General features: G+C 37.1%; 1 protein-coding gene across 10 annotated transcripts in view; it reads left to right on the top strand.

Moving 5' to 3' along the window:
- The window catches only part of MECOM (MDS1 and EVI1 complex locus), a 564,679-nt gene that overhangs the window by 489,572 nt on the left and 51,462 nt on the right, over positions 1–23,645 (top strand). For 8 of the 10 annotated variants that reach the window (XM_061194502.1, XM_061194497.1, XM_061194500.1 and 5 more), the window contains exon 3: positions 14,771–14,905. In XM_061194502.1, coding sequence (XP_061050485.1) covers positions 14,771–14,905 — 135 coding nt within the window. Of the gene's footprint in view, positions 1–11,773; positions 11,862–11,997; positions 12,105–14,770; positions 14,906–23,645 lie in introns of those variants that run through there. The other 2 variants (XM_061194503.1, XM_061194504.1) reach the window with 2 other exon arrangements.

The raw sequence follows: 23,645 nt of genomic DNA on the forward strand, positions 1-23,645 counted from the left end.
TCACACTCAATGCAACAAGATACTCAATACAAAACGCATTTAAACACTGATTCCTACTGAGGGAACAGATGATTCTTTCTGCAGCTGATGCTCTTTTCTGGATAAAGGATCATTCATTCTCATTCTCGTTCTTGTTCTCTCTCTCTCTCTCTCTTCTCCATCTCCATCTCCCTCTTTCTATCTGTTCACAATAGTTGAACATTAGTAACTTGAATGTATATATATGTTATGTTACAACACCACTGGGCTTTCCAAGATTGAAATGTAGCAAAATATATTTTATAAAGACTTTTAATGACTTCCTTGAAATATTCCAGCATTGGTTACCAAAGAGATATGTATAGGAAATGATAAACATTTATTATGATAATTTCTGCAGAGACAACAAAAACTACAGAATTAATACAAATGAACATGCTAAAGGACTTAGTGAATCATTTAAATTTGATTCATCCAACTTCTTTTTTTTTGAGGACATATGAACTTTGCTAGCTCTTGGAAGAGTGGAAGAGGGAAGAGTATAAAACTGTATTAGATACAATGTAATATTACACAAAAGCATGAGTTTAAAATTTAAAATCTATAGCCATTTCGATCTTACCATCCTAGGCTTATAATTTTGACTTTCTCCATCTCATGACTGGGTTCCATGGTTTATTTGTAAATTGATAGTCCAGATCACATGGGGAGAGAAATTATGTGTGAATCAAAGTGTGTTTCTTCTTTTCTTTTTAAGTATTTATGTCCCTTCTGGCATTCTCCTTTCTAGTTGTAGGCACTGCATCAGCAAGCCTAGATTTGTTTTCCAGTCAAGAACTACATACCAAAACACAAATACCTTTGAGAATCTGCATCTTGGAAATTGACCGGTACTTAATTCTGGAGTTTATAGACAGGCTATATTAGGATTTTATTTGAAGTTGAAGGATTGACTCAACAAAAGTAACAGAAATATATTTTTAAAGCCACACCTGAAATCATGTCCATGTTTTCATAATGATACTGAGATTTCATTGGGTACTTTAACCACTACTGGAATATTTTGACATTTTACTATTTGATATGTATCAAAAGATATGACACCCATGAAATGGATTATAAGCCTCACACTTTTCTGGCTCTACAGAGTTTTTTTATTTTTAAAGTGTCTAGTTATAGTCATTGACATAATAAAATGGAATTTTAGGATTTCCAATATAGGGAAGAGTGATATCTCACGACATCACTGGTCAGAACTTAGCATATTGATTGTTCTTTGATAATTCTGCAACTGGGACATCATAACTAGCACCCACCATCAGAATGTTGAAATAGGGCAGTAATTCTGGGCCAGAACTGCCTCACCATCCCTCCCCCTTTGTTTAGCACAGGTTTCTTTAGTTAGCAGTGAGCACTTTCAATAGATCACAAATTAATCACAGCCATTAGTGCTCTTTACAGAGGAGATTGTGTGGTTGTTCCTGCGAAATGTTCTGTTCCGCAGGATGATGAGTTAATTCATCTGGAACAACGTTAGTTCATCAAGGTTTGTGGTTTATATAAAGATCAAATTCCTGTAATTTTGTATGCCATCTGATTTAATGTCCACTTAGTTTAGCAGCTAGACAGCCATTGGCAGGCACAACACAGGAATCCAATATCAAAAACTGGAGAAAAGGCCAGTTTAATTCTTAAATGTTTAATTCAGGCTTTGGTAGACTAAGATTAAATGACTGCTTTTCTTTCTCCTGGGGAAATATATATCTAGATAATGCCAAATCTTATTAAGGAGAGCCTAAATAATATAAAACATTGTGTGTGAATATGCCCATGGTAAAATCTGTGCTTTAGAAGGGCTTATAATGGAAGAGGATAGGAAGGTGTGGGTTGATTTTGAAAGGAAATTATACACATTTCTTTGGAAGGTTCTCATACCAGATACTCAAGTAAAATGACAACAGTTCACAGGCAAAGGATCAGTTGGGGAGAGTTTACTGATAACCTCCTTTCTTTGTGAGTTTGATAGACCTTCCAAATGCTTTCAAGCTGAATGAAAAATTGAGGCTTGATTTTGTCTCTTTTTATCCATCACTATTTTTTAGTAACATTTTTGGTCAAGAGTGAAAACAGTCAATTAATAGAAAAATATTTAGGGAATACTTCGCAATTTTTACTAGTATCAGCTTTGCTGAAACAGATGCAACATAATAAAAAGCTTTACTTCCAAAATTGTTCCCCTTAGGTGTTCAGTGGAAGGGGAAAGGGGCTTTCATACATGTTTAACTATCTTTATTGATGCTCTATTAAACAAGCCAAAATAGGTTTCTTCACTGAAGGGCTTCTTAGACTTCTAGAGTCTTAGAGCATTTACCACATTGATGTTTATTGTGAAGCTCCAAGATGGAGCTATCTTTACCTCATTTGACCACGGAACACATTTTCAGAGAATACCTGGTAACAAGTCACTGATGAGAAAATGCTGGTGTAAAGTGCATTTCTTGCCGTCAAACAACTTATAGGTAGATCAGCAGATGACAGAAATATCCCAAATGACCCTAAATATGATGACTGACAAGTGAATGTTTTTAATAATGAGCACTGTAAGAATTTCAAGGAAAGGAGCCTGGAGGGCTGTGTATGAGCTTGATAAATACAACTCTGACTTCTCCTCCTTGAGCTTCTGTTTCATCTCCTGAATGCTCTGAGTATCAGAGATAAGTAAAGCAAAGGGCCTGCGTGAACACAGTTAAAGGGCCAAGAGCTTCTACTCATCTCCCTAGTTAACCAGAACTTAAGATTTGTTTAGAGGGAGGAATCAGACCATGGTGGGCCTGGAAAGATAAATTTGACCTCCACTTATAGAGAAGATTGCATTTTGAATTAGGAGCTTTATTTTCTAGCAAATTAGGAACAATTAGGGTTTTTATTAGTGTGGTTTTTCTTTTTTAGCTTTTGTTTTCAAGTAAAGCAAAACATTGTCATAACTTTGTTACTCAGGAAGACTAATTTTTCATGTAAAGATGCCACAGAATTCAGGCCTAAAATGACAAGGGCCTGCATCAGGCCAGTGCTAGTGGGAAGGTGAGGGCCCTAAAGAAACAACGTAATAGCCAATGACTGCTCACTAGGGATAAAGAAAAGGGAGGCATCCCAGATATTGTCCAGGGTTGGTACCCAGGTAAAGGGCCAACTCAGATAGTTGGTATAGAAACACAAGTATGGGTGCATTGGGGGAGCAATAAAGTGCTACTCCTGGGAAGCAGCAGTGGTAGAAATTTCTATCTCTAGATTCCCTAAAAGAGAATTACCAGTGCATCAATTGATTCCCATGGGGGAACAGTGGTAAATAGTCCAGTTTCCTTAGATATTAAATATAACAATTCCTGATACAGTTGGCCATAATTAATTGATTCTTGCAGCGCAGTTCAAAGGTAGTTTAGCCTATTCTGAAAAGATGCTATTCAAGATGTGAATATGAATCAAACTTGATTCCATCCTTAAGAATTTTACAGCAACCCTTTAAGGAGGACCACTGACAATTTTAATAATGCATACTGAAGAGCATTACAGATACAACTGTAACGTAAGGTAGAACTGACTATCAACCAGGAGATGATTTGGGATAAAAGGTGAAAAGGTCAAACCTGGTAGTTAGGGATCAGTGGTCATAGAAAAAGAGGTGGCTTTGAAGGATAGATAAGATTTCATCCAAGATAATGAAGGCAAAATAAATTATAGGCTGAGGAACAATAATGATTAAAATTATAATTATATTAGCAATAATAATAATAGCTATTTTTTCATTGACCATATGCTAGGTGTCATGCATGATTCTAAGTAATTTACATACATTACCTCATTTCAGTTTCAAAAACTACGAGTTTATACTGAATTGTTAGGCAACTGGAACCCATTGAAGAATTTTGACCAGGGGAGTGAGTAACAGCTGATGCTTGGGAAAATTAACAGTGTTGAGCATAAACTAGTGGGCGGGTGAGTGGTGGTCAGAATAGGAAGTCATTGTGATAATTCAGACTAGAGGTAACAAGCATCCAAGCTAAGTATCCAAACTACATAGGAATGAAAATCAAGGAAGGACCCAATACATTTTTTTCAACAAACCCCTACTGAATACCTATTCCATGTCTGACGTTATGTTAGGATCTGGGCAATAGAGGCAAATGAGAGAAACCCAATTCCTACACTACTGACACTTAAAGTCCACCAGAGGATGTTGCAGAGAATACATTTCTGGACCTTGATAACGAATATTGACCGAAAACTAGTCTGGATGTGTGTGTGTGTGTGTGTGTGTGTGTGTGTGTGTGTGTGTGTGTGTGTGTGTGTACATGGCCTCCTACCCCAGTTTTTAGGGCTCTTGGATCTCAGTGGTATTTCACCTCTGTCTCAGAATTCTCCTGCTTACTGATTGGCAGAGAACACAGTGGGTGGGACAGAGCAAACTCAGCTGCAAGCCAGGCAGAGACAGACATCTTCGGGGATAGCACAGCTTGAGAGAAAAAAAACATTTTTCTTAAAATTCTTCTCTTCCATAGGTCAGGGTAAGGATGAGGGCAACTGACACTGGAATGGAAGAAAGAGGATAGAAAATACTTATACTTTGCTGTTCCCTAAAGTACAAACCAGACTATCTTCCTCATTGTGTGTGTATGTAAGTCTAGTCTAACCCTACACAAACACAAAAACTCTGAAACTTAGTGTTTTGACCTGTTCCCACGAACTCAGAGCAGTTCACACTCATATTACCCAATTTATTTTCCCAACACTCCTATTAGGCTGATATTGTGAAACTTTCATAGAAAGCGACTCAAAGGTTAAGTGACTTACCCAAAGGCAAACAGGTAGGAGAAGAGATGGGAGCAGAGAAAGGTCTTCCAACTCACTTCGTCCACAAGATTACAAGTCTAAAAGCACTCTGAAATGGTGTTCCTAAAGCCTCAGGAAAGAAGCTGACTGTGGATTTATTACATAATGTGCTAAATGCTGTCTTGAAAAATTGACTTAATTTAAATTGATAAAATAATAAAAAATTAATTCCTAGCAGTTGAGGTTAATTCCTAAAGCCTTAATTTAGGACCTTAATTCTTTGATCTAAAGTTAGGAAGAATGAGAGATTTGGCTTTTTGGGACAACTTATAATCAAGATCCAAGTTATCTTTTATAAAATAAAAAAGATTATAGTAATTTTTGGTCAGTGATCTGAAAATGCTTATTGTCTGAACAACCAGGTTGATGTGTTATGTGTTTTTTTATGAATATTTATCTCAGTTTTGTGGATATTTATTTCCTCATCATTTTTTCCTTGAATGTATCTTTTAAGGCATATGCATCATTGTATTAAACATCTATACTTCCGAGGGATAAGAAAGAGAAAAATGATATTTTGACCCTTTTTCTCTACCAAATTTTACTACAACATATTTTATTAAAGTTTTTATTTTATCACAGTGTATTCATTTAAACTTGGTATAAATTTTTTGTTGTTGTTGTGCTTTAGCCACAAAATAACCACTCAGCATGATGGCTTAGGACTGAAATACATCAAAATAGCCCAACAAAAAATATTTTAAATATGGCAGCCTTAATTGGAGTTTTGGAAATAAATCTTTGAGTATAATAATTTATTCACTAGAGCTGTTGTCTCAGCAAAGTATTTCATCTTAGTTTCCAAAGAGCTGCTATCATTACTAAATATATTTAAAGTCGAAGCAAAAAAAAAAAAAAAAAGGATCACGTTTATTCTGGGCAAATATACTATAAAATACTCATCTGTTAAGAGAGTCATCTGCATTTTTTAAAAAAGATCAGATGGGTGATTATGTTTGTGTAGTTAATTAATAAAAAGGGAAGTAGGTAATGATTCACTAGGGAAACTTTTCTATCACAGTATCTGTTAGGAGGGATCCCATGCTGGAGGGACAATAATGGGGTGCTAATTCTGAACGCACACAGGGCTGTCCTACAAAGACATCGAGATTTGTAGGAAATCAACCCTCCAGCAGTCCTGGCAAGCCAGACTGACCCCAGCAAATGAAAATAATCAAAAGTAATTAGAAGCGTGCTGGACTACTCCTCGGAGAGCCGGGCGGGAGAGTAAACATGCCTGAATCCTCGAGCCACTGGGAAGGCCCATGTCTGAGCTGTTAGGTGCCCTGACCTTGTCCACATAAAGATGTGATTTATGAAGTGCAGGGCACAGCAGCAGGGCTTCTGTCTTCTCCTGGAGAACCAAATTACTGAGGTGGAGATTAACATGCTTTCAGTCGGGCCCATTTCCAGACCAAGGGAAATTTTTTATTTACATTTTTTTTTTACCTTTAATTTCCTCTTTTCTTTCTTTCTTTCTTTTTTTTTTAACAGTTCCCCCACCCCCATAGAGTTAAAAAAAAAAAAAAAAGACAAAGTCCATCAAAAGAGACCAGAAATATCTCTCCTGAGCAGTGGTAATAATATATGTTGGTGACCGGACATCCAGAGTGCTTTTTATTTGTAAACTCTTATTGTGCGTGACCGTTTTTTTTTTGCTGGGTCTACCTACCCAACATGACAGGATTCGTCTTTAAGTTTAGGGAGCCAAGCTTGTGGAATACTCCCCTGACTAAAACATATAAATTAAAATTAAACAAAATATTACCTTTGATTCCATGGCTTCCCAATCTAGTTTATCTTGCCTAAACGTGATTGTTCATTACAAGGCTTACCTATTAAGTAAAAAGATTTGAGAGAAGAAACTGTAGGTGGTCAAGAATTTGGAGGGAAGGAAAGAGGAGAGACAAATTGGAGTTTCTGTATTGCGAGAAATATTTATATGCGAATCAGTGGGAAATCTCTTGAGTCCTAAAGATGTACTTATATTTTTTTCTTAGCTTTGTATCAGTTAAGTTAGGTAAGATTTTACAAAATCCGATTCTGATGTGGAAAAGGAAGCATTGATTTTCTTTTTAAACACACATCAATATCCATACATGAAGCTAATTTAATTAGCAAGCAGTTATTGTTCAGCCAAATGTCAATTTCTCAGATTATTTCATGCTTCTTGACGTGAGCTGTATGCAACAGGATTTAACAGGATCTCCATGAATGAAACTGAACTTGAGAAATGTAAAAATGCACTTGTATGTTCTTGAAAAGCTACAAAAAACAAAACAAACAAACAAACAAAAAAAAACCCACCAAAAAACCAAAAAAAAAAAAAAAAAACACAGCATTAAAACAAAAATGTCAGGCTTGGAGCTCAGTGTATATTTAGCGTCCTCAAGAAACCCAAATCTACAGAATTAAGGGAACTCTACTTAGGCTGAGGTTATAAAGTGCCTTCCTCTATAAACTAAAAACATAATGTCGGGGTGAATGGGAACATACTTTATTAACTTTATGGTATTGAAAACTGCCAGCAAGTTGTCTTGTTTTTAAATATTGTCCTCTGTAGAGTGTTACAGGGTTGTTTGTCCACAGGAAGCCTATTAAAAGTGGACAGTGCAGTCATTTCATCTGGCTTTGGCTGGACTGCTTTTCTTTCCTTTAATGATGTGCTGGAATGTACCATGCCCATAGGGTCTCCATTAGCAGAACTTTTACTTCTGGGACAACCATGAAGTTTAAGGCTTAAAAGAGGCATCAGCTTACAGTCTTGTGGGAATCACTTGAATACTGGAGTACTAACTTCTTACTGCTTTAACTAGTATATTGACTTATTTTAAATAAACAGTTACACAATGAAGGCAAAGCCAGTGGCCTTATTGGAAATCTTTGAGCCTTTTAAAGATTCTGCAATCCACGCAGATGGGGGAGGAAGGAAGGGGCCTGAGGAGGGTTTATGCCCTTTTCAGACCAGGAAGAAAACACATTAACCTCTCCCACCCCAGCCCTGCCATCAGCCAAAGGGGGATCTTTATAGCTCCCAGAAAATCTATCAAGTCACACTCAAACCTCATATTTTCCAATGCCTTTTTCCTGGTAAACAACAATTAACAGAACAGGGCAGAAAAAACGATCATTCCTTCTGGAAAAATGTTTTTAAAGTATGATTCTTTTTAAAAAAACATCGCCACCAAATCACTCTATGTTCTGCTTTTAAACTGTACATTTGTTGTTGTATGTTCTCCTATTCCGTTCCCTTAATACTTAGATCATCTGTGCTGATACATGTTTGCAAATTAAAGCTGGTTTGAGATTATAGTAAAACCATTATTTTTAATAGCCCATTTCAAGGGCAGCGCTAAACACTGCAGAACACGCATGTTACTGATTACTGCTGAGCAGACAGCAGCTTTTGCAGACTAATTTGTAACTGGGAACTACTGTAAACAGATTTCACCAGAAATCCCAAGGAATAAAGGGAATTGGTGGTGGTATTTGTCTCCTTGTATTTGTTTATTGTTTTAGAAACCTCCTGATGTTGAGCCAGTTAACCGGGGAGCAAAGCAAGCCCCCATGCAAAAACCTTTTCCTCCAGCCCTCCGGCTCCTCTTCCGTGTCACTTTTGATCAGGGGAGGCAGGTCAGGGTCTTGTCCTAAAGGGTTATTATTGAAATAGCCAGAGGCTCCTTTCTTGAGAATCAAGGCCCTTCTAGCTACTCTGGGATTTCAGGACCCCATTTTTAAACTTCAAGTTGTGTCGTCAGGAAAAAGCGAGGTGATTGCCTTTCCGTGAAGTTATCACAGTATAGTCAAAGAGGGGAGGGGCGGAGGTGGGGGAACGAGAGGGAGAGGAGAGAGAGAGAGAAGAAATACTGAGATCTGATGTTTGCCGAGGTCCTTCAGTCTTTCTCACAAGTTATTCAGTGGAGAACCAGACTGAGGAGGATGATATTAATAAAATAATAATGATAAGGCTAAATAATCCCCTATCTCTCTAGATGAATCTTCCAAGGACTTAGAAAGAAAGTGTTAACTCTTTTGGCTCTATCTGAGGAAGAGAATTTCATGCGTAGCAATAGCCTTTGCTCAGGTCCGTGTCTGCGGGTCTGGACTGCAGGGTGCACCCATCCGGGCTTGAGGCTCCGGAAGGCGCAGGATCGCGCGGGAGGCGGAGGGCAGAGCTCGGCTGCCGGCACCCGGCGGGCGGCAACGGGTTCACCTGGGTGGCTGGAGCCGCCAGCGCCGCTACTTAATTCGGGGCGCAACGCCATCTACCGGCCTCCTGGCGCACCTGCAAGTGCCCAGACCTTGAAAGTCGCCCCGCCTCCCCCACCCGAACCCAATATAAGGGAAAAAACTCCGAGGCCCTTTCCACGAATCCTAATTTAGCCAGGACCTGCCACTGATTCCATACGAACTTTTGTTTATCCACCGACGTTTCCTCCTTTTCAGAGCAGCTTTGTAAAGGGCAAGGAGGTGGGGGCCAGAGACTAGGGCGGGGGATTGGGGCGTTGAGCTCTCAGACCCCCTGATCAGGCCGCACTGTCTGAAGCAATCGGTTCCCCAGATTACTTGTATTTAACACACAATGCATCATAAAACAAATCCCTCATCCTGACAGGAAGAAAATAGAACAGCTCATAGCTCGAGCCGGTCTAATTTATGGCTAAATTAAAAAAAAAAAAAAAAAAAAAGGGTCGGGGGAGCTCCTACAATGGGCAAGTTGAGGAAGGGCAGGAAATCAATGGCAGCAGCAAGCCCGGAGTTCTTAAAGGTTCTCAAGCGCCGAACTCTATGGGAATATCTGACCGGGTTTTAGGTTATTTACAAAGGATTTTTCCTGTCCTACCTACCATTGCTGTGCGATTTTCCCGCAAACAATGGCCATTATCTGAAATAACAGTTCAATGTCACAGATAACAGGCCACCAAAACGAATTAGTCACCACCTCTTGTCATTTTCTCCCCCCCATCCCTCCCTTTTGTTACTATTTTTGTTTTTAAATCAGCATTTTGGGGAAATACAGATCTACTAGATTTACACGTCTATTTGCACTTGGAGAAAACAAAAAGGGACTTGTACCGTCTCCGTTTGCAGATGAAGTTTAACATAAACGCGCTTTCCATCCCGTCTCTCTCTACCCCTCCCCCTCAAGTGTCCCTTGACTCGCTTACTTTGCTTAACTTTCCATTGTTGAGCTGAGAAGTTGGATTTTGTCCATTTGTTTTTATGAATGGAGTTTTGAGATAAAAAAGCGTTTATTTCCATTTAACCGATGGATTTTACTAAAATTTCCAAGCTTGGCTGGAGTAAATCCGTAGACACTTTGATTTTGCCACGCATTCCCTATATTCTTTCTTCCAGTGTTGTTTCTGGAATGTGTTGATAAAAGCTGACCATATATATTAGAAAATTATTAATCACCATATAGTACTGATTCCCCCAAAACAACACTTATGATGTTAAAAGTTAAAAAATAATCTGAGTTATCAATTCCACTTTGGGGCATTCATGATGTTTTAGTTAATGTATCAGAGAATATAGCAAAAACTCACCAGACAATCGTCAACCTCTCTAAGCTCCTAATACGCTATTTGGGCAGGTTATATGCAAATAATGTTTCAGATTTTTAAATTCCTTCTTCTAAGAAAAATATGATTTAAAAAGTAGCATGCTCTTCTGCTGACCTAACTATGATAATGGAGGGAAAAATCAGAGTACGAATTTCAATAATAATAATAAATACTTAACAGAAAACTGGAAATGTCCTTTTCAACTTTTTAGGCTACTGTTTTCGGAGAATTTCTAAAGTAATTATGGTTAGCGTGAGCCAGCGTCTCTTCACCCTAAACCTCCACCTCACCCCCTCCAGCGCCTCACCCCCAGCCTTGTGCACACACCCTCACACCCCGAAAGCCCTTCTCCACCCCATTACTCCCATCCCCCAACACACACACACACACACACATACACACACACACTTACACTTGTGCTTTCAGGACACCGAAACAGAGGATATTTCCCTGGGGAAAGAAATCCTGCCTGGCGAGATCTCCCCATTGGTTGTTTACCCAGAGAAATCTACATGTTTAAGGGGGATGGTGCATCCGTAATCAGTCTGTCCCTATAGGACTGAGTCTTGGCGACCTTTTTGTGACCTCTCTCGCCAGAGGAGGCTGCTGTCACTTTAAAAATTTACTGAAAGAGGAGCCTGTCTGGCTTCCGATCACTCTGGGCGGCGGGAGATAGCTCCCTTTCTCCCTCGCCCCGGGTTCTTTCTGGATGGCCGAGCAGATCCTCTTTAAAGAGACAGTTCATGAAATAGAAACCCGGCGGCTGAGCTAGGAGTTGCGAAAGGGGACGATCCCGTGAGGGTCTAGGACCGGGGAAGGCGCAGCGGAGGATCAGAAAGGGGGCTAGAGCTCCCCTCGCCTCCCCAGGCCCCCCACCTTTTCAAACTCTCCTCCTCCTGCCTGTATCTCCCCCACCCCACCCCCCCACCCCCACCTCGGAACTGGGAGAGAGAAGTGGAAGAAGTTTTAGTGGGTTTCAGATAACTTTCATTACACATCGGGCTGATAAGAGCAAGAGAAAGTGAGAAAAGAGGGAGGTGATGTGAACCAGAAGGAATAGCTCGGAACTCATTTAGGAAGGGGGAAAAAAGCCAAAACACACCAAACTCGGGTCACCCAGACGAGAGGAGACTTCATTTCTGGTCTTAAAAATACACTGTTGGCGGACAATAAATCTGAAACGCGTGGTCCTGGCGAGCAGATCCTAGAGACGGACTAAGTTATCAGAGACTATTCGGAAATCGAGACGCGAGGCTTTTTTTTTTTTTTTTTTTTTTTTTTTTTTTAAACATCTCGAAATGTGGCTCGGGATCGTATGAAAGGATTTTCGTGCAGGAAACCTGGGGGCTGCTGATTATTTTATTTTGTTTGTTTTAATTCTTCTGTGATTGCCTTTTATTGCTGAGTTGAGGCCATAGAAATCCTAAGGTAAGAGAACTCACTTTAAAAAAAGAAGTCCTGGCGATGTGCATAGTTTGTTACTTGGGACAGTTTCCTGCCTTGGCACCCCTTCTCCGGGGCGCCCCCCGCCCCCCAGCCTTCTTTTCCTACTTGCCCGCAGTCTCGCGGAGCCCTGTGCTTATCTACGTTGCAGGGACTGGCGATTTCCTTGTTCCTCCTGTGCAACGGTGCGGTCTGGACGCGTCTCCGGGGTGGGTCGTCCGGCCTTCGGTGGGTCTCTCTGCCGGCTGTCGGCCTCCTTTCCTCGCGCTCTTCTCCTCCTTCCCCTCCCTCCGTGTGTCTGTCCGTCGGTATCAGGGACTCAGAAGGTGGGGTTGCCAAAATCTGAATTCCTGGCACCGGCCACGCGACTTTGGAGCCGCTTTCGGCCGAGTTCCACCTTGCCAAGTAACAACTTTGCTGTCCAACATCGTGTGCTGCTTCGCGAGAAAGTCACTTTCGGACCCTTTGGCTAGATTGTGGGGATTTTTTTTTTTTTTTTTTTTTCCTTTCGCTGTTGGATTTTTGAAAGGGCCTTTCTCTAAAGTCCACCTAAAGGGAATTTTTTTTTTAAGCTATCTTTGGAACTTGACAGCTTTTAAAAACACAGGAGTGTGTTCGATGAAATGACGGAAGATGTGTTGTTACTTTATTTTATTCGAGATTTCCGAGACGATTAAGACATTTGGGAGACAAATGCAGTTGTATTAGCAAATCAGAAGCGAATAATTCACCCACGGGGGGAAGGTTTCTGGAGAAAGTTAAGCTTTTGTCTTGGGGCAAGAATACGGAGAGTAAGAAAGTTAATACGTTGGTGAAATATTTGAATAATCATATTACATGTATGTAAAAAGACATTCTTTGGAAATGAACCTGTTTTTAAATTAATTTCACTGTTGACAGTGGCAATGGCAATAATGTTAACACGGAGTAAAATTACACCTAGAATTTTTATGTGCAGTATATGCAGTACTTACCCTGCCCTTGCAAAAAGGGAATGCTAGAAAGCTAAGGGGAAAAATGATTTTTGACTTTGAAATTAACAAGTTTCCCACGTCTTTCTGCAAATATGAAATGGAATTGGTGTTGCATTTCACTGCCTTCACCCTGTTTCCTTCATTAAATATTTCTCTAGTGTGTCAGTAGAACTACCTTTTTGGGGGGGGAGGGGGGCTAGTCAAGAAAACAAACAACAAATATCAACCAGAAATCAAACAAACCAAAAAACAAAGCAACAATCCCAACCTTTTACTGTTTTAAAGTGTGTATTGCTGTTGTTGTTTATGCACCTTCCAGACATGTGAGGAGGGGGGAAATCTCAAGTTGCCATCTAAGCTGCTCAGCATTGAAAGTTGAAGAAAACAACTTAAAGTTTGTAATTTTATAAATGAGAAATTGTTAAAATCTGTTCTTCTCACTAGAGAGGGTATTTAATATAGACTTTTTGTTGGTGGTGGTGCGAAGAGGCCTCCTTGAAAAAGACTTGATTTGTGTGTGTGTGTGTGTGTGTGTGTGTGTGTGTGTGTCAATTATTATTCCTATCTTATGTTTCAATTTTTCTTTTTAAAATTGTGGGACTACTTATTGCCCTTTAATTGCCTCATGGCCAAAGGCTTATTCATAATGCCTCTTGACTAGAGCCCTCAGAGTACTGGGCTTCTTCTTGAAGTTTGTGGTGAGTTAATGACTTGAATCTGCAACTGGGTGATTACCTGAATTCTGTGCAAAATTGCTTTGGTCTATGCACCCGAGTGTTTAGTTTTAACTTTTATAGGTATAGATACAGCAGAGTTCTGGGGGGGCGGGGAGGGGGTTATTTAATTCATCAATTAATGTTCTAGACTATATTGTTTAGTCTTTGATAGGAAACTTCCTCAAGTTTGTGCTAACTGATTGACATTAACATTACCAGACTTTCTAGTTATTTACCATCAGGTCAACAACTCTGCAGCTTTTAATATTGATGTTTAAAACATTATTGCTACTATTGAATCCGAATAGCCTCGTTTAAGTAGACAAGACCTTAAAAATGGACACTTCCCATCTTAATTTTTGTTTAACAGGTATCCTGAGTAGTGATTAATATTTAGCATAGGCCAAACATAAAATCTCATGAAAAATAACAACACTAACATACACAACCATATATAATGATGGCAATTTATGTCAATATTCTTACATATTTTTTACTTGTTCACAAGCCAGTTTTGGTATTTTACTTACGAAACATAAAGTTGAAATATGCATTGGCATGTGTTACCTAAAACTTTAGGTTGACATATTTTGCACAAGTGTTTACCAATTATTTATTTTCATTTGTTTTTCTTTAGTTTGGTCGGAAGCATCAGTGAGACAAATCTTATTATCTTCTTCAATTACAGGTGTGATTTGTTTCATGGTAGTGTAATGCAAACTGAAAAGGAATTTGACAATATTTAGATTAAAGTTTTTAAATTGCATTAATTTAAAGTGCAAAAAATGTGAACGTATACACTTACAAGGGAAGATTATCTGAACCTAAAATGTTGACTTGTATCGTTTAGAAATATTATGTTAATATATGCTGTTCAATATTATTTTTCATAAAAATCACATTGGATAAAATTAAGGCAATAGCACTCATTCATTCATAACAAGGAATCGAGCATTCTTAAAACCAATTAATCAGTTTTTGTAATAATTTACAATTGCTTTGTTCCTTTAAAGGCAGTACATTGGCACTTCTAAGATAACTTATTATTATTCCTTCTTTATTAATATGCATGCTGTCTGACTTTTTTTCTCTTAAGGATTCAAAGGAGGAAACATACATTTGAATAAAATATTTTCAAGCAATTAACCATTGTAATGAATGAACTGATAATGGAAATTGATTGTTCTCGTCTTCTTCCTTCTAGATCTTAGATGAGTTTTGCAATGTGAAGTTCTGCATAGATGCGAGTCAACCAGATGTAGGAAGCTGGCTCAAGTACATCAGGTTCGCTGGCTGTTATGATCAGCACAACCTCGTTGCATGCCAGATAAATGATCAGGTATGTTGTAAAGATTTTCTTGTCTTTCTTGGAGAGCACTAAAGTATCAGTGAAGCCTGAAGAATAAAAATAACAGTGAGCTTCAGTAGACCCTTGTGGCCTGTTTGTTGATATGGTGAAAGGTAATGCCCAAATATAAGATGCAGAATAAAGTCATTTTCAGTACTTCTTTTTTGGGTAGTTTTTTGCTAGTAAATTTTGTGCTAGTAAACTTCATAAATGCTCTAGTTTTCTGGGAATGACTGAATGATTTAAAAACTGAATACTACTTATTAGTAGCTGTTCTTTACCTTTTTTTTCCTTTGCCATCATAATAAGGAGACATTCATAGAAAGTACTGAACTAATCAAGAACATTGAATTTATGCAGAAATTGGAAGTGATACACTTGAAATATTATATAGATTTTATTTTAAATAATAGGTAGATATATATATATGGTCTACGTGTGAACTTGTCTGATTATGCATTTGATTTGCCTAATTATAAACGAGAAACACTTTAGATTAATCAAATAACATTTTTTGTTGTTGTTTATGTGAAATGTTTAAAAGTATCACCGCTGGAAATTGCTTTATGGAGGCTCATGCAGTGAGATTAACTTTAATAACAATAACTATGAAACAAGATCATGAAAATATCAAGAAACATATTTTGCACTCAATAAAGTGAGGTTATGAATCTTGTAACTTAGTGTGACAATACTTAAAACAACAAGAACTTCAACCTGCTAATTTTTGTTTTATAAACATCGTTGAGTTAGAATATAGTTATATTATCATCGTTTATTTCTTTTAAACCAATGATTATGTTAATCAAATATGTTTCAAAGACCATATTAAAATGGTTGCTTGGCAAATCTACTATGAAAATCACTACCAAGAAAAAGAAAAGTTTAAATTAGATGTTTCCATTTGAAAGCTGGTAAGTAATGCTAGCGTCATATGGTCTAAGACTCTGTTTCAATCATTGTTATGAGATTATTCTTTGGCATTTTACCAGCTACTAGATAATTTTTACTGACTAAACTGTATAAGAGGTAGTAAATTATAAAATTAGGTTTAAATGGGAATCATTTTAAAATCTTCAACATATATCAAAAATAATAAACCAATCAATTGGTTTCTTCCCTTTGCTGTAAGAAAACAAGAGACATTATTGACAAAGGAAAACATTATTAAATTAGCTATTGATCGTAAGCAGAAAATATCCCAAGTCCGTCATATGAGTTACTGTCACCATCAACAACAAACATTTCTGAGCACTGACTGTATGTAGGTGTGGGAATTACATAGGTGTTGTAAATGAGTGAATTGTGCCCGTGATGCTTCCTAAAAAAGGAACTGGAAGACCTCAAAAGGCAGCTGTAAGATGAAATAATGTAATTATATCATAATAGTTATTTGCTATCCATATTTACTGACAACAGGAGCTATTTCCTTAGACAGATAAAACTGTTGTAGGATCAGTGAAAAGATGGTTGAAGAATGAGACTTGTGGCCAATACATTTTTTCATTTAATAGTTACGGGTCTAATATTTTTTAATAAATATACTCTTGTCCTTGGGAATTGTGATCGCATTCAAAAAGGAAACTATTTTGCTGTTCTTAAGTATGAATTAGATCGCTTATTAGAGTAGGCATTTATAATTTTCACATGGTTACTTTTGAGGTACACATTGTAAAATGCATTGCTTTCGAAAGAAAATATGATGGTTTTGTATCTTAGTGAAGAGCACGTTTACATATTTTAACTGAAGAATCAGGGAAAATAGTTAATCAGGAAAACCATAAAAGGCCAATATTATACATACACTATTATTTCTGTAAGTTCTCATTTTAAACTTATGTATTATGCTGGCAGAAATCTAAGATGGTAAGAGAGTACATATCAAATAACATAGTTGTGAAATTGACATTCTATGGTCAAGTAAGTTCACCCATAAACAACGAGAGGAAAGTCAGAGGTAAAAGTCAGATTTGTGTGATAGACATATATGCATACAATCACACTTAACCCAGTTGACAAGACAAACGAGAGCAGACATCAAAATAGTGTATGCATCTTTTCTAAAAGCCAATTAAGACTAGCAATTCCAGGCAGCTTTGAAATGTGAATGTTGGACTAGGTGCCATGATAAAAGAGCTGACTAGAGAGATTCTCTAGGTCTATTTTTTCACTCTGTTTTCCGTGAGGAATAGGAGCTGCCAAATGGTGAATAAGCACAACTCATCTCATAATGAACGCTCCCACTCTGTGAGATATTATTTAATATCCAGATATAAAGAGACACCCCGGATCAGGAGTAATTATTAAACATTAACAACATCAACTCACCTGCACACACAAAAGCAAATTAAACACGCGACAAAAACTGTAAAAAGTGTTCCTCTTTGCTCTGATTCTTAGATAGAGCTCAAGTTTATAAAATGAATTAAATAAGTCCTGGGCTTTAAAAATGAAGAATTTCAGGGGAATCTTTCAACTGCAAGCTAGTCATTGTAATAATTAGGGCATCCAACAAAGAAGGGAAAAGGTGACCTAAAACAAAAAGGAGGGTATAAATTATAGTTTACTTTTGCAAAGGTATGTATTTTTTAAAATTCTAATATTCAAGATCAAGTTTAGTCAATTTGGATCAGTTTTATAATGATGTGAAGGAGTTCTATAAAAGAGAATTAATGTGTCTGCTAAAGGTGATAATACAGTTTGATAATAGTGGGACAGTCAAAACACGTTGTCTTGGATAAAACTTGTATTTGATTTGTTTGGGGTGATGAGGTACTTAGAAACAGCCTAGGTTTTGATTTTCAGGTAAAGTTGATAAAGCGTGCAATCTGTTTTGTATCATAAAGACAAAGGTTATTCCATGAACATTTTCCTAATACCTCTCTACAAGCATTTTATTTGAGGGGATTTTTCAGAGTTTAAATCTTCCAATAGATTTCTGCAAGTTATTTTATTGCAGATTTCTTTTTTTCAGGCCAGAGTGAGCTTTGTGGCAGCTTTTTTCTTGACAATGCTGCCTAGAAGACTCGAGTTTATTGTTTTTAGATGTCTTTTTCATGTTTTCAAAATTATTGCAGTGATGTTTTTGGAGATAGAAATTCTGAAAACACTGGCATACTTGCTAAACCATAATTTCTAAGCAGCCGCAGCTTCTGACTGATATCCTTATTCCCCCCTGAAAATATTGTATTAACTACAGTAATTTATCTTTGTAAAAGAAGGCCGCACCAAAGACACTAGTAAATTAAGTCACACTCCAGTCATAAAATAGTAGATCCACTAAAAACACGCAAGGCTCTTTATCCTTGAAGTCCTAATTATTTTTCCTCTTATTCCTTAAAGTTTTTGTATAGTGTTACATAGCTATACTGCTGTGGCACAGCCTTTAGCTGAAAATTTTTACTGAGACAGACAATGCTTCAATATCTTTGCATTTTAATGGTCTGAATTATCCCTGGTTGAGGATCCAGAACTGGCACTGGGAGGTAGATCAGGGCAGGAGCAAAAGCAGAGAATTGGATAATGAAAGTTCTTTCCAGAATAGGTCCTCAAGAGGACCAAATATGTAGAGGAAGCATGAAAATGGTTTATTAATTATTCAGAGGTTTCATTACATCTGGAAGCACCCATGTGTTTAATGTTAAGTAGGCCAAACACCTAGATGATTTACTGAGTGTTTTTTTTTTTAAATCTGGATATTTTGATGTCCTTTTCTTTGTTGTCTTGTAGATATCTTACTTTTACACCCATTTTGATGGGTGGATGGAGCATGTTGCATTAGATTTGTTCTCACCCTGCTCCTGCCTTTCCCTCCATCCTTTGATGAGTTTCCTCAGACCTCCACATTGCTATACCCTTCACCTAGATCAAAGGCAAGAGGACCCACAGACCCCCTAGGTACCTCAAATCAGGCCAGTGCTTATCTAGGATATGTTCACAAGTTTAGTGTACTTATGAAATAGCTCTCTGGACACAAGTTTTCCTCTAATACTTCTTCATGGTGAAACCATTTTGGTTGTAATCAGACAGGTCACTATGGCCCAATTCGTGTAAGTGAACTTTTTCGACTTACACAAGACCTACCTTTCCAGTCATGATAATGAGAAAGATCTGGGCATGTGATTTGGGGTAACATTTTATAGGTGTGCATCACAGAAAGGAACGCAATTTCATTCAAGCTCTTGGCCTGCCCTAACATGGTCTACAAGTGGAATAAAGTTCTCAGAAACCCAAGACATTATTAATCTTGTCATTTACACAAGGTGATAAGTCCTTTCATTTTTAAACAGGCCTTTGACAGCTGGTATTTAGTAAGTAGACTAAGAGAAGTCTGCTGTTCCCTCTGAAGAAAACAAAATGTGTTGATAAGAGATTATCTAATGCCTGATGTATATTTTGAAGAAATAAGATCTAGAAGAAGGAGTGCCCTTCAGAGAATACAAGGTCAGAATTCACTTAGGGGATTCTGCCAGCTCCCTTGTCGTTGAGAAACAGCAGCAAGATTCTAGTGTTTTCAGTTGGATCAGGCATTGTTCTCGTTTGTGCTTTACCTTATAAAGTTTTAACTGCTTCCAGGACCATCATGGCTGAACTGGCACACCCACTTTCCCTCTCCCTGGGTCCACGTCAGCGGTGCTATCAGGCTGCTGTGACACTATAACAGTATTATTATTGCAGGCTTATTATGGACTCAGTTATCAAGTTATTTTCTTTGGCTTTTTACTGAAAAAAAAATGTATGCTTACATCATTCAATTAATGCAATTTGTGCAAAAAAGCAAAATGTAGTATCTTAGCCTCTCTCTACTTTTTAAACATGTTTGCGTCAACTGTCAGGTAATTTGTTAATTTGCTCTTCCTTTACAAGGATTTCTGTCCACATTTTCTATGACCTCTTTTGATGTTAAAATTATTATTGGCTTTGGCCATTTTCTTTGCTTTGCTTTTAAGTCAAGTTCCACTTTTATACCAAAGTTATGCTCTGCTGTTTTAAGATGAATGCCAGCTGGCAATACCCAGAGACTGGCTTTGTGAACGATGCCTAAGCTGACTTTGGGGGGATGCTGTCTGGCTGATAAGTTACTTCCTTCACCCGAAGATGAAACTGTCTCAGACATAGTCTGTCATTTGATATTTACATGATAAAACAAATAGCATCCCCTCCCCACAAAAAAGTTTCCCGCATGTAATTATGCCCAGCACACAACCCTGCCGTAGTACTACACAGACTAGGAATTTTTACCAAGATCCACAAACCACATAAATTGAAAAAAGATGATCTGCACATTCTAAGTAATTAATATTTGCATGTACACAACACTTTTCATTCAGGAAGATCTAAAAGCATCACAACCATACCAGACTCCAGCTATTTCTGGAATGGTACCAAAAAGATAGTTGTCAGAATTCATTACAAGCCAGTCATCAAGGAGGAAAACATGTTGGTCAAGAACACAAGAAACACCTCCAGCCTAGTAAAAAACCCAAAGAGGATCTTTAGCTTCCTCACTTTCCAAGCATTCTGAAACTGTTCAGGGTGATCAATTTTCATAGAGTCAGACAAAATGGCCACATTAAAGACAGGTGGCTAATGAATATTTCTTGTGGGGTCTGTAGAGAGATCCTTAGAGGTTATTTAACAGGACAACTTGCAAGGCTTCCAGGCTGGGTACACTGTAGGCTCCAGGTATAATAATGTGTTATCGTTATCACTTGCCCTGTTCTTGCAAACTAGAGTCAACAGTCAGTCCTTTCTGTTTTGTTTCATCCAATAAATTACACTTGGCTTTCTCTTCATGTTCTTAATGAAGAGATAAAAATGTGTGGGGCAGAACTTCTCCTTCATTAATATTTTTGTTCTGAAAATAGCCAGTGGATACATATAATTTTGTTTTGCAAGAAGATACAGCAAGACAGTACCTGACATTTCTCAGTTAATATTTTATAGTCTTTAGACTGTTACCTTAAAGACAAATTCGGGATACTATGTCTTTGGAGGAACTAAGGAAACTAAGGATGGTTTGCTTTAGCAAAGCTTGGCCATGATAATGCTTCCATTCTGTTGGACAAATATCTTTACATTCTGTCATCAGTCTCTGTCTGCTGAAGACACTTTTGGTTATCTCTTATTAATCAGGATTAGAATGTGTAATAGGGTCCTTCTTTCAGAGCTTAAAAACTTGTCACTCCTGCCCTCCTGAGTAGGGGTTTCCCATGTTGCTATGGAAGGATCAGGGGTCCAGAGCAAGTTTCCTAAAGCCAGCACATATGCACACGTTGTCTCTGTGGACTTGATGTTACCTCTGCAGCACCAAGACTGACAGATGTGTTCATATCAAATATTGACTTTGTTCAGACATGCAAATGGTCACTTATCTCCCCTTCTATCCACACTCTAAACATTAAAGTTCCATTCAGCTTTTCCTAGTCTTCGGACTGGCAAATTGAATGAAGCTATAGAAAAGAAAGCATTCAGGCTGATTGTTGGGAGGTGGGAGAGAAGAAATCAACTGTCTACTTCAAAGTGAAAAGACGGCAATAGTCTGAAAAAGTTGTCTCTCGGTACAGATTTTGCAGGGAGTACATTTCTCTATTATTTCAATTATTACAACTTCCTGAATAGGTTGAAGGTCACTCATAATTCACACTTCTGCCATTTTCAGACATGCCAAATGCAGTCTATTAAGCATAAATAAAACTTCCAGTGCTTGACCAGGAAAAATAAATGAGAATTCGTAACAATGAGTCCTTATTCATCTTTTTAAAAGTAAATGATGTTTTCTTTCTTTCTTGTTTTCCCTCTGTGCACTGAATTTTTCTTCTGTCTCAGTAATACAAGCATAATACTTTGAATCGATCCAAGCATAGCAAACTAGACAGCAAGTCTGATCTGACAGATTCTAGATTTTTCTATTTTATAGGATAATAAACAAGAACCCACATTATTGCCATTTATAAATACAAATGGTAGCATCATCAATTTGATGGAGGAATAGGTTGAACACAGGCTGTGACAGTACAAAACAGAATTAATCTGAAAGTCTTTTATAGTCTATTACCTTTGCTATCAGAATGCTTATAACTGTCCATACTCTCTTTTAGTGGCTGTCCTCTTGGGCTTAAATAACAAAAGAAAATGAATATTTAATAAAGTGTGATTAATTTCAGTTCCAACTATATATAATAAATAGTTATCTATAACATATATTACATATAATATGCAATTTATAAAATATATAATTGTATATAACTTATATGATATATAATAGAATTAATCATATGCCATTAAATATTAATTTATATTAATATGTAAAATATGAGATTACTAATATCTTGTGCAGATTTTAAAATGTCCCTAAAATGTATACTTTGCCACATTTATAAATCACATATAAAATATATAATATATCCAAGCACATATATACTTATATATAATGTTGTATGAAAATATACATTTTGGCAGTCTAAAATGTGCTAAATCAAATCCACATCACCACTGCCTTTTACTTTTAGCTTAGCCTTATGAATATTAATTGAACAGATATCCTTTTGACATTTGGAACCATTTCAAGGTTTGATTAAAATAAATTAAGAATAATAATTATTTTTTAGAGTAATTCCTATATACATGCATAATATTATATTTATGCCTTAAATTGTGAATTTCACCAGTAGTAAAAGTGAACAATTTGAGGGATTTCTAGTTTTATCTTCAAATATCTGAATGCTTTAGAATTTTTTAAAAAATATTAAGAAATTTCACTAGTGTGATATTTTGGCAAATTTTAAAATAAAAGAATATAGAAAGATCTATTAAACCCTTTACTATAATATTTATTCTTATAAATTAAAGTATTCAGGGATTTATATATAATATCCATACTTACAAGGACAGAGATAAAGCTTTCTGGAAAAATTAAAAAGAGTCCAGCAAGATACTGGAAAAATTAAATTTTTTCTATGATAAAATGAAAAGACCACCTCCACTTTCAAAAGTTTCCGATATATGGAGAGTTAGGTCATGTTCATAACATGTTGTGTTTCTGGAATTTGGTATTAGCTACCAAATAGAAAACTCTAAAGGAGTTAACACAGTTTTAAAATATTTATCATGACTTTTAAAAAACGGAATTCTCATATAATCCTATTTTCTTATACTAAAAGGCCCCATTCCTCTAATTTTTCACCTTATATTGGGAGAGATTGTGTTCTCCCTTCTAGTAGAGCATTCTGAGAGACACACAGCAAAATAATAAATCAACAGCCCTTTTGTATCCATTCCAACTTTTTCTAAGTGTTTGAGATTTTGAGCCCCTCTTTAAATACTTGAGTTGAATTCATCACAAAATCCCAGATCCAGGACATTTTTATTTTGGTTCCAGATAACTTTTGCCATAAAACTCCCTGATGGAAGAGACCTGTTAACTCTTTTACGGAATTTAACAGAGGAATTGATTCCCTTCCATTTTTATCTAACACAAAACCCGGAGAGGTTATATTAGTCATGTCTCTGCTTTGGGTACGTAACTCAGATGACATGTAATTCATAGGACTGCAATATATAGCCGAAATTTTGAGAATACACTGATTTTAAAGATGTTATGATTACATTTTTATAAGCATGGTCAAGCATACTTAATAGACAAACCTGTGGGAGAAGCTACAGAAATCACTTCCGTTCTTTATTATATTTTTATTTGCTGAAAGACCTATTTTCTAACATAAAAGCATAG

This window comes from Eubalaena glacialis, chromosome 6, assembly GCF_028564815.1.
Source record: "Eubalaena glacialis isolate mEubGla1 chromosome 6, mEubGla1.1.hap2.+ XY, whole genome shotgun sequence".
Lineage (NCBI taxonomy): Eukaryota > Metazoa > Chordata > Mammalia > Artiodactyla > Balaenidae > Eubalaena > Eubalaena glacialis.